The sequence below is a fragment of the Bactrocera oleae genome, chromosome 3 (genome assembly GCF_042242935.1).
Source record: "Bactrocera oleae isolate idBacOlea1 chromosome 3, idBacOlea1, whole genome shotgun sequence".
NCBI classification, from domain to species: Eukaryota; Metazoa; Arthropoda; class Insecta; order Diptera; family Tephritidae; genus Bactrocera; species Bactrocera oleae.
In genome coordinates this window covers 31,605,623-31,617,493 of record NC_091537.1, presented here as the reverse complement: position 1 = coordinate 31,617,493, position 11,871 = coordinate 31,605,623, and the positions used below count along the sequence as shown (strand labels likewise).

General features: G+C 34.7%; 1 protein-coding gene and 1 long non-coding RNA gene across 2 annotated transcripts; one reads left to right on the top strand and one right to left on the bottom strand.

The window, feature by feature from the left end:
* The first annotated feature begins 7,961 nt into the window (after window positions 1-7,961).
* On the top strand, window positions 7,962-10,943 carry Nup107 (nuclear pore complex protein Nup107). Its single transcript, XM_014241687.3, has 3 exons — window positions 7,962-8,663; window positions 8,733-10,400; window positions 10,467-10,943. The coding sequence occupies exons 1-3, from the start codon at window positions 8,069-8,071 to the stop codon at window positions 10,829-10,831; spliced, it is 2,628 nt and encodes an 875-aa protein (XP_014097162.2). The 5' UTR covers window positions 7,962-8,068; the 3' UTR covers window positions 10,832-10,943.
* LOC138855970 (uncharacterized) lies at window positions 10,641-11,536 on the bottom strand. The gene is made up of 2 exons (XR_011395108.1): window positions 11,319-11,536; window positions 10,641-11,242 (listed from the first exon to the last, which is right to left on the bottom strand). It is a non-coding gene; the product is annotated as an uncharacterized lncRNA (long non-coding RNA).
* Window positions 11,537-11,871: the final 335 nt, after the last annotated feature.

Here is an 11,871-nt window from a genome sequence, read left to right as displayed (position 1 = left end):
GCGTGGTATGGTTTGTGCCATATTTTTCGTATATCGAGCGGAATGCGACTAGCGAAGATAGATAGTACGGCCTTACTCTTCTCAATATCCATAGAGATATTGATGTTTCGAACGAAGAAATTTTGAACATCATGGCTTCACAGCCTAGAAGACTAATCGGCTTACTGAGCATACTATTCGCAACACCATCACCCATCTTGAGGCCGAGCATTCGACCGAATAGAGCACGTCTAGCACGCAGTGAAGAAAATATAGCGGCCGTAGAAGAGAGTGTTTACGAAGACCGTGGAGAGTCGATTCGGCGCCGTTCACAACAACTCGGACTGACGTATGGAACGACTTGGCGCATTTAAATAGATAGAAAGATATGGCTAGAGGTATGCACCACGTCCTATGGTCTATTGTGCCCTCCCCTAAGTCATAACGACTCATATACATACACATGCGCCAGCATATTGATGAACTCCAATATACTGCTAGGTGCTAGTGAAATATTATTTGTTTAATTTATATTATAGGTCATAGACTCACTTAGTTTTATTACCATATTTTACTTCGCGTCAGCTAAAATTGTTTTAAAATCATCTTCAAATGAGATACATATGTATGTATTGGGTTGGCAACTAAGTAATTGTGGTAATTGTCATGGAGCTAAATAACTTTATTCTGTAATGTATTGCCCATTTTGATCAATGACCTTTTGCCATCTTTCAGGCAGCATCATAATCCCACGTTCATAAAACTTCCGGTTTTTATTAGCAAAAAACTGAATCAGGTACGATTTGATCATCATTATTGAAATTTTTACCATTCAAGGAGTTTTGTAAAGATCGAAACAAAAAGTAATCCGATGGTGCAAGGTCAGGACTATATGGTGGATGTGGCAAAACATATCAACCAAGCTCCAATAATTTTTGCCGAGTGACCAAAGATGTATGTTGCCTTGCATTGTCATGATGGAATACAACACCTTTTCGGTTTATCAATTCGGACCGCTTTTCTTCAACTGCATTGTTTAATTTCGTTAGTTGTTCAATGTAGACAACAGAATTGATCATTCGGGTGACTTTTGATGAATACCAGCTTTTAATGTTGTTTGAGCTGGTTCACCTGGTCTGCTCCACGATCTTTTCCGTTCGATATTGTTGTAAACAACGCATTTTTCATCGCCAGTTATCAATTATAATTTTCATTACGTTTCTTTAGCAAATCGCATGCGTTTCTTTCAGTTCTTGAGGAACCCATGTATCGAGTTTTTGAACATAGCCAAGTTGTTTTAAGTGATTTTTTATGCATGTATGTGATACCTGAAGCTTCTCTGCACGATCCGAATCGATTATTGCTTTGATTAGGTCGTCATCAACTTCAACTGGACGACCAGGGCGTTTTTATCTTTGAGTGAAAAATCACCAGAACGAAATTTGGCAAACCAATTTTGACACTGCCGTTCTTTTATGGCTTCGTCGCCACAAACAGCACATAACTTTTTGTGAGCTTGCGATGCGTTTTTCCCTTTGCGAAAATAAAAAAGCAAAATATGGCGAAAATGTTCCTTTTGATCTTCCATTTTTCAACGAACGCCAAACGAAAACTACGCAACCGATCAAAAAACTTACTGTATGACAGCTGAATTTCCAACTATCAAATAACAAAATGTGTTTTACATTTGGACTACGCTATGAGTGAAATCCGCACTTACCAATATTTGGGATATAAACACAACTGAAGAAGGTAAATTTTATAGTTAGAATAACAAAAAGCTCTATATGTCCATACAAGTATTTACATATATAGTATTTGGGAGTAAGGGTACACCGTAGATTAAATTCAAATACTTTCGGCATTTAACTACAAGGTGCATGCGTCGATCGAGGAGACCAAACCAAACCAAACGCTTCAAAACTCCAAGGTAGAATACCGCGTTAACGTTTTGGCCGGGTGGAACAAATTCTTTGTGGACAAAACTCTTGGTATCATAAAAACAAATCAGCATTGTCTTCACTTTTGACTCGTGCACTCTGCTACGGGATAGGCAATCATCGCCATAAACTTGTTTCATCAATTGAAACGTTTTGGTAAAAGTTTTACCAAGTTTTACCTAGTTTAAAACAAAACTTAATGTTGGCTCTTTGTTCGATGTTCATTTTCCGACCGACACTACAAATGTAATGTCACATGTAGCGCGATATCTCAGCTGATATACAAGTCAGCTGTTATATAAATTTTATACGACAACACTGAAGAATACACAATTGAGGGATAAAAATTTCAGACAGATGGCGCTACTAGAAGCCGCGTTGTTTAAAAAGTCCTGGAACTTTTGAATTGTACCTTGTATAGTGTATCCATTATTATACGTTCAGTTAATTCTGATAAGATATCTTACTTATTGACTGATATGTTATTAGAAATACACCATTATAAGAAAAAATATACACCAAATCTTATTAAGATAGCTTACATATTGGCCGATATATGCGATATGAAGTAAGCCAGAAGATATTTATATTAGGTATATGGGGACTAAGGGAAGTATTTACCCCTTTCCCCTTTTTCTGACACACAGCAACACTACTATTGGCTAAGGATTCTCTCTAAATTTCAATTATATATCTGTTATTTGTTTCTGGGTCATATAATCAGAGAAAACTTAGAAGAACGAGAAGGTGCAGGTTCGACAGCGAACATTTGTAAAATTTGATTGGGGATTTCACCTCACACGCAGGGGAAACAAATAACATTTCTCGCGGTTAATCTGTACACATACGCTCTCCTAACATATCCACCGACGAATATTAAAGAGAATATAATACGTATGCCAAACTGGGAATATTGATATACCAATGACCGAAGATCACGTTTTTTGCATTCATGTCAAAGAGTCAATCTGTCAAAGGACTGACGCGACGACAAAGCGTCACCACATTGTGTTGTTGGTAAAAATTCCGAGATGTGCCGAAAAAGTAAACCTGGTCAACCAAATTTGGTTTTCATATGGAATTGCTACCGCAAATGGCGAAAATGAAATTACAATAAATAAAAATGACTGAAATTGAATTTGAATTCCTTCAGTAAAATTGAAGAATCAGCAAAATTTCGATTTTAAAATTTGTATCACTGAAAATCCTTCCATCCCCCTCGCATTTGAATGTTGCCAACAAGCTGCTTCTTCACAACATTTGCTAATAATTAGAAATTGAAGAATTTGTCTGATGCTCCCTTCAGAAAGGAGAATTGGCAACATGACCTATTAGCGAGTTAAAATAATATTTTGATTTTATTCATATTATGCACTATATATGGCATTAAATTAAAAAAATTATATAAAATTGACATGTATATGAAATCATTAACTACTTCTATATACTCTAAGCACACTCCATATAGTACTTTTATATGTTTACTTACTATCATTATTTCATAGTTTGTCGATTTAGTCCATTTTATTTAAATACGACGCTCGTATGTATTGCTCTGTGTGTTTGTCGGCAAAGTTGTCATTTCGTTTTTTTTCAACGTTTTGTCAGAGCTCAATTTATTGCTCCGCCTCGTCTCCACGCGAACTCGCCTTACTTCCATGGCGTGCCATCATGGTCAGAGGCGTTTCAACGGAGGGCTTTTATCATATTATTATATTGCTTAATTTTTATAGAAAAATACTGATATCTTAGGGCTTAGTTACGCAATATTATAATATTTACGTAAAAATATAAATACTCATAAATTCACACTTATTTAATCGTTTTTAAAATAAACTCGATTGATAAAAATATATCTGAAATAAATATGTGGTAGTACCCCCCCGGACCCCTCCTTGCTTGCGATCGTTCAACCAGAGAACTTAAATGAATGAAGATGTTGTTTTAAGTTCTCTGGTTGAACGATCGCAAGCAAGAAGGGGGCAGGGACGCACTGCCATATAATTATTTCAGATAGTTTTTATTAATCGAATTTATTTTATAACGATTATAAGTATATTTATGTGTATTTATATTTTTGCGATTATTATTATTATATTACAAAAATAAGTCATTAATGCATTAGTATTTTTCAATACAATTAAGCAACATATTAATACAATATATTAGGAGTCCTCACTTGACACGCCTCTGTGCATGGTGGCAAGCCAACGAAATAACGGCGAGTTCGCGCGGACATTGTGTTGTTGGAAAAAACCAAATGACGACTTTATCCACAAACATACATATATACATATGAGCTCGCATACATATTGACGCCGAATTTTGCGCATCGTGGCGGAGTTGACACAATTTGTTTGAATCGACAATTTTGCGACAACGTCGGTCGGCTATGTTGTTTTATTGCAGTGGTTAGCTATTAAAAGTTAACTTATGTACTTTTGAAATATTGCGATGATTGTATAAGCCTAATTTTAGTAGTAGAAAATTGGTTGGCAACCCGTACAAAGTGTGACTTTAGTAGCAGAATATTGGTTGGCAACCCGTACCAAGTGTGATTTTAGTAGTAGAATGTTCGAGGCAACCCGTACGAAGTTTGATATTTTTGCGTGTGTATTGAGAAAATTTTAGAATTGGTTACTTGTAGATTTATACAATGATTGCGATTACCAATTGGGCTGCATTTTCATAGCGTCGTAGTTAGATAAAATGGGCTAAATCGACAAACTCTGAAATAATGATAATAAGTTAACATATAAAATAGTGCATAATATGAAAAAAATTAAAATAATATTTCAAATCGCTAAGAGGTCGTGTGTCCAATTCTCCTTACTGAAGGGAACACCAGACGAATTCTTCAATTACTGATTTGTAGCAAATGTTGTGAGGAAGCAGCTTGTGGGCAACATACAAATGCGAGGGGATGGTAGGATTTTCAGTGATACAAATTGTAAAATTGAAACTTTGCTGATTCTTCAATTTTACTGAAGACATTCGTTCATTTTTATATTCGCGCATTTGCGTAGGAATTCTATATGAAAACCAAATGTGGTTTACCAGGCGCACAGAAAAAATAGCGCGGCGCAGAGTTATGCATGAGGTGGCTTAGGTCGTAAGCGTGAAGGAGTTAAGCCATTCCCAATACAAACGCTTAAGTTCGAGTCCTATAAATCACAAATCTTAATTTTTATATCTATTTTATTTTATTATTTTACATTTTAGCTGATCTCAATTCAGTTACTTAAATAGCATATTTTACTCACTGAAATAATTAGAATATTTCAGGAAAATATGTTTGGGATTATTGCATATTCCCTTATTTATGTGTATTTATACAAATGTGTAAATCACACATACATTCATAGGTACACGTACGCTGATGCTTGCTTCTTCTTGCCCTGCACAAACAATGACTTTTGTCTACACTTTTTGCTTTTTACGAGAACAGCTAGAACATTGTATAAGCCTACAAGTAGCCAAAGAATCAGCTGATTTCCTATCTGTGTGAAACAGCCGTGATCACCTGATCGAATATGCCTTTTTTTGACACAGAGTTTTAAATAAAAGGTTGTAGTGTAACAATTTGCACTTAAAATGGAAATATCTGGAAAACTATACGTTTCCGGCGCCAATAGTTATATATATTCGTGATCTGGAGAATCTCCTCTATCCAACCATACCCCTCTTAACCCTGAAATCGTGGGGTGGTAAACTAAAGTTTTCCCATTGCTATTCCTCACCACCTCTGAGGTTGCAATATAGGCGCGTTACAGACCTTTTTTGGGTGTTTCTTTCCCCAGGACTAAACCGGTAAACTAAGAATTTAAATATTCAACAGACAAAGAATTTTTACTCACAAAAACATAAACATGTAAGTTAAAAAAGATAAAATTGGAAACATTTAATAATATTTCAATACAATAAATAATAAATTAAATAATTCTATGTAAATTTAATCTTTAGGAATTAAAACAACCGAAAAATATTTGAATATGGAATAAAAACATTCTTAAAGTTATTAATTTTAAAAAATAACACGGCAACACACTAGAGCAGATTTCTGTCATTTGATCGTTTTAGTAGTAGAATATTGGTTGGCAACCCGTACAAAGTGTGCTTTTAGTAGCAGAATATTGGTTGTCAACCCGTTCCAATTGTGATTTTAGTAGTAGAATTTTCGAGGCAACCCGTACCAAGTGGGATATTTTAGCGTGTGTATTAGTGAAAATCTTAGGATTGGCTACTTGTAGATTTATACAATGAGCTAGAACGAAGCAAGTTGAACCAGAGAACTTAAATGAATTGTTGTTTTAAGTTCTCTGGTTCAACTTGCTTCTCGCAAAAACCAAAAAGTGTAGACAAAAGTCATTGCTTGCGAGTGGCAAGAAGAAGCAAGCATCAGCGTACGAGTATTTAAGAATGTATGTGTGAATAAGGAAATATTCAATAAACCTAAACATATGAACAAAAATTTTCTGATATATTTTAATGATATCAGGAAGTAAAATATGCTATTAAAGTAATTGAATTGAGATATGCTTAGATTCCAATTAATAAAATAAAAAATTAAATAAAATTTCAGTTTCATGAGTTTTAGGATTCGAACGTACCTTTTTATTGTTCTCCTTTTCGCATATTGTGTGGTGTATTTTTCTTTTTCAAAGTTATATTTTTCGATGTTCCCTCATCTGGAATTACAAATTAGTACACAAAAAGATTTCATTTAACATTTGCTCCTTCTCTATTCATTAACATTCTCTGACTCAAGTATTGCAATGAAATATTTTGCCTAATTCAAATCTTATCAGATATTTTTATATACAATTTTTTTTTATAATCCTATTTTATTGAAAGATATTTTAATTCTATTTTCATATTACTTCGCTCATTATTAATATTTTCTTGTCCGAAGTCAATTATTATCCATTTTATTACTTAAATTTTTGTTTATGCGCATACCAAAGAACATCTTGTATATGTATGTATATACGTTTTGCTTATAGAGTGGTGTAATTCGTTGCGTCGCCTGATAGGTGTAGTGACATGTTATTTTCGAACTTTTTGTGACTCCATTAAATGAATTATTTTAAGAAATATATGAAAATATGTTTAAATTATTAATAATAACTCACAATAATGTAAAAATTAATTAACATAAAATAATTTAAAAATAATAATAAATAATAGTTCAATAAAAGGGAATATGTTTCAAATGGCATATCAATATTCCCAGTTTTGCTTACATATTATATTCTCTTCAATATATGTCCTTTGGTTATGTTAAAAGAGCGTATGTTTACAGATTCACCGCGGTTATAAAAGCGAGAAATGTTATTTGTTTCACGTGCATGTGAGGTGAACTCCTTGATAAAATCCTACAAATTGTTCGCTGTTGAACCAGAGAACTTAGAACAATGAGAAGGTGCAGGTTCGACAGCGAACAATTTGTAGGAACTTATCAAGGATTTCACCACACATGCACGAGAAACAAATAACATTTCTCGCTTTTATAACAGCGGTGAATCTGTAAACATACGCTCTCTTAACATAACCAAACGGCGAATATTGAAGAGAATATAATGTGTATGCCAAACTGGGAATATTGATATGCCATTTGAAATATATTCCCTTTTATTGAACTATTATTTATTATTTTTTAAATTATTTTATGTTAATTCATTTTTACTAATTAAAAATTGAGATCAAGGAGTTCACCATTTTCTGTAGTATTTACTGTTATTTAACAGAAATGAGTATTTATAACAACGTTCTCTGACAAAGTACGTATCTCCCAACATAAAGTGTAAAATGATCCATTTGCGTTCTCTGATTTATGTTCTCTGAGTAACATTCCGTCAAGAGGAACATTTTGACAATCGGCACACCATGAACCAGAGAACTTCATTCATTTAAGTTCTCTGGATATACGTTCTCCGTTCTCTGTCTCGGGTCAGAATATGATTAAATTATTGTGAATACTATTGGCAATTTATTCCATTAAATTTATTTAAACAATAATTGCACCCTGTAATTCCATTTCTACATGTTTTAGGGCAAACTGAGTCAAATAGTAAAAAGACGAAAGGTTTCCATCGGCGTTTGCTTCCTTTTTAAAGAAAAATAGTTTTATAATACCAAATTGTGTTAAAATGTCAAATAGTACATTCACTACTTCAAACCGCGGCCCAACTCAAATAAAACCTCAAACAACTAAAGAATTAGGCTCACCCCAAAATACGTCATCCATCACATTACTACCAAACGAATTGTCCCGCGTTTTAGATCAGCCGGAACGACAACGGTCGTTCAATTATTCTGACACATATTTCGGGAATTACAATGACACTACTTGTGATATTTTGAACATTAGTGACAGGTCCACGTTAGAGGAAAATAAACATATATTTTTACTTAAGGAAAAAACAGATTCATTATTTCCTCAATTCCTAGAAGTTTTGCAAGGGCGCACAAATGACTCTGAAGTTTTTGATACAATACAAAATTTGATACACATATGTGCTGGAGTAGCTGATGAGTTACAGAAAGCCATTCGACAGAATGCGACTATCTCCAAATTTCAAATTAAAAATTACATGTGGTTGGACCAAGAAATGAAAACATGGAGACTGTTATTTGCCTTATACAAAGATAGGATCATGGTGCAAAGAGAAGATGTTGGTATGGATTGTAATATGCCACCTTTAGGAGGTTCAGAGAAAGAAGTAATTGACCAACTCTATGCATGTATGTAGCAATAAATATATTTGTATAATTAATAAAAAAAAAATATAACACATTTTCTTTAATATATAGGCAACTCTACATTACGTGAGTACCAACTGATGGTCGATTGGCTTGAAGCATGTTACGATAGAAAGGATTCTCAACCTCAAGTTGGTCATGTTACTAATCGCGCAGTAGGTTGGGAAAACACTCTTTTTCAACTACAAACCCGTCGTGATGTAGCTTTTGGCACAGGAGTGGCTATTGTCAAAGCCTTAGATCCGGATGCTCCATATCGTGAACGTCGTCCACTTCATGCGCTGGATGAGGAAGATAATTTACGTCTATCACGTTGTATTTTTACAGAAGTTCGTCAAGGACGAATTGACGAAGCAATGGCTATTTGTAAACATAGTGGACAAACATGGCGCGCTGCTATACTAGAGGGTTGGCGTCTACATGAAGATCCCAACTATGAAACACAATTTAATACTCGAGAAAAGCAGCCAATCGAAGGGAATCCTCGTCGTGATATTTGGAAGAAATGCGCCTGGCTAATGGCTGACTGTAAAAAATTTGATGAATATACCCGCGCAATAGCTGGAGCGTTTTGTGGTCACCTCGAGTCTTTAAAGGCATTATTAAGTGGTTCATGGGAGGATTTACTTTGGGCATATCTTAAAGTGCAAATTGACATACGTGTGGAGAGTGAAATACGTGCTTGCTGCATTAAAGCTTACCTTCCGCTACCCGATACTTATTGGAATTCGAAAATGTCGTTGGAACAGATATTCGAAGAACTGTCGGTTCACAAAGACGTAGCCGTCCGCGACTACACTTGCAGTAAAGTCGGAATAATACAAAAGTGCTTGATATTGGACAATATAGGAGAATTGCTACAAATAATGCGCCGTTGGGTTGAGGAGTCTGATAAGTCCAACGATCCACGAGATCCTCATCTTCTACGGTTCATCACGCACATTGTACTTTTTCTGCGACAAATTGGACGTGTTGATAAGGAAGAAACAGCGGACTTTATAGTAGCGGCATATGTTGAAAGTTTAATCAAAATGGGAGATGCACAATTAGTTGCTTTTTACACTGCTGCGTTGCCTGGAAAATTTCAAATGTTTTTATATTCCAAATTTCTAGAAGGAATTACGGAGAATGCGAGTCGCTCAGCGGCACTCACGGAGGCCATAAATGCTGGTCTTGATGTAGAGAATATTACACGCCATACAGTTGATACTATACGTCAACGTATGCCAGAAATTACCGACAAAGCTGCCATGTCTGACGTTAAAATCAAAATTGGGGAGATTTCACCTTTCGATCAGCGAAAAATTAGTGCGTTGGAATGGTTAACTTTTTTACCAACCCAACGTGGCGACCTGTTGTGGCAAGCAAACGCGATGATACGTAATTTTCTTGGCGAGAATAAATCGGAATGCGTACGCGCAGTTTATGAAATTGTCCCTACCGATTCACTTTCTCAAATAATTAATATATATGGTTCAAGTGAGAACTTTCCTTGTCGCGAAGAGTGTAGTATAAAGGAATATCTAAGTTATAAAATTTACTTAGCTGCTATCGACAGTTTTGAGGAATGGTCACGGCTATTGCATAGTCGTCCGAAGGAACCAAATCTTGTCACAGCTGGCGCAAATTTTACTGAACGAGTTGCATCAGAGCATAAAGGGCAAGTTTATCATGCAGACCTAAAACGCTGGAAAGCAAATCTTGAAGAACAAACTAAACGTAAGCTAAAAAATTATAAACTTACATTATAGTATTTTAATAATATTTTTCATCACTTATCATTAGTAACACGAGATGCATTATTCAATATATTACTCTTCCCGGAAAAGGGGTGGTTAATTGATCCAGATACGTCAAAAGATCCTGTAAACATCAATGGATTAGATTGGCAGAATCGTCAAATACAGTTAGTAAAAATACGAAGTATCTGCATACCCGAGATGGTACTTCTATTGTATAAAGTTTTACACGTCTCAGGAGATTACCAAGGATGTGTTAAGCTGTCAGACGAAATCGCCTCGGAAACTCGACAACTGTATAAAGTGTACACAAAGCATAAGCTGGCTGAACTGCTCTCCAAGTTAGCCGAATCCTCATTGCAGTTGTTGAACAAAAAGCTTGACCCATGGGGTTTCGTTTCTACACTTTAAATATTTTGAAATTAATAATAGAAATTATTCGTTTCAATAATTATTTTTTTATTTAGATTATTAATCAATTCCAATTGAATTAAATTTGTGTTTTTACAAGTTAAAAGCCTAACTGTTTTGTGTTTAACAAACGAATTGCACATTGAAAAATGTATTATAGTAAAAAATACTGTTTACGTTTTATACATGAAGATTGCGGTAAAGCTTTATCAAACATATAATGAAATTGTAGAATTGAACTGAACCATCAGAAATCATAGGCTTTGAATTTCTTTTCCCGCCAGTTCACCTGAATCTTAAAGGTGTAAGATCTTTGATCTTGTAAAGGTAGGTGAGTCAAGAAGGAAGTGTTGAGATGTTTCTACCTTGTGTTTTTCCATGCAGCTCATACAATTAGCATACGTTCTAAATCTTACCGCGTGGATATCAATAGGACGATAATTAGTTAGAAACCCTACAATTAAGGAAAGTCAAGAAGACAGCATACCTCCTCTCTTTTCACCGACAGTGAAGCGAATTTCCTTGAAATCTTATCAGCTAGAGAATTGCATGTGCCTTAGTATGTGGCCCAGTCCGTTATAATGGTCAGAAAGCATAAAGCTGGTGTTCATGAATAGTCCACGCAGTAAGTTCCTCCACCAACCGTCCCCCAATCTTTAAGTCATCCGTAAAGAAGCACATTGTCTCTGCTTCAGCGGCCTCTTCCTACCTACAGTACAGTGCAAAACCGAACAAGTTATCAGAAATTTTATTTTAACTCTATATATAAATAAGAAAACACAGCCATAATTAAATAAATTTTTATTACTTTATTCGTAAGATTCGTAACTTAATTTCAATTAAAAATTCGAATAAAAATAAAAAAAAATAACCAGAGAAAAATTTATAAGAAGCAGTATTTGTTTAGTTCTCTTTGATTTACATTGAAATTCTGATACTGACAACTAACAAAAAATATTTACCTTTATTAGTTTTGTTTGCTTCTTTGGAATACTGACTTCTGAATGCCTCACTTTGTGCTTTTGATATTAGTCGTAAAA

What these genes read in the sequence shown, in the direction of transcription:
- Nup107 (XM_014241687.3), top strand. Translation starts at nt 8,069, where the DNA reads ATGTCAAATAGTACATTCACTACTTCAAACCGCGGCCCAACTCAAATA. An exon ending in AATTGACCAACTCTATGCAT is followed by an intron (nt 8,664 to 8,732) that starts GTATGTAGCAAT and finishes TTTAATATATAG; the next exon opens with GCAACTCTACATTACGTGAG. An exon ending in TCTTGAAGAACAAACTAAAC is followed by an intron (nt 10,401 to 10,466) that starts GTAAGCTAAAAA and finishes ACTTATCATTAG; the next exon opens with TAACACGAGATGCATTATTC.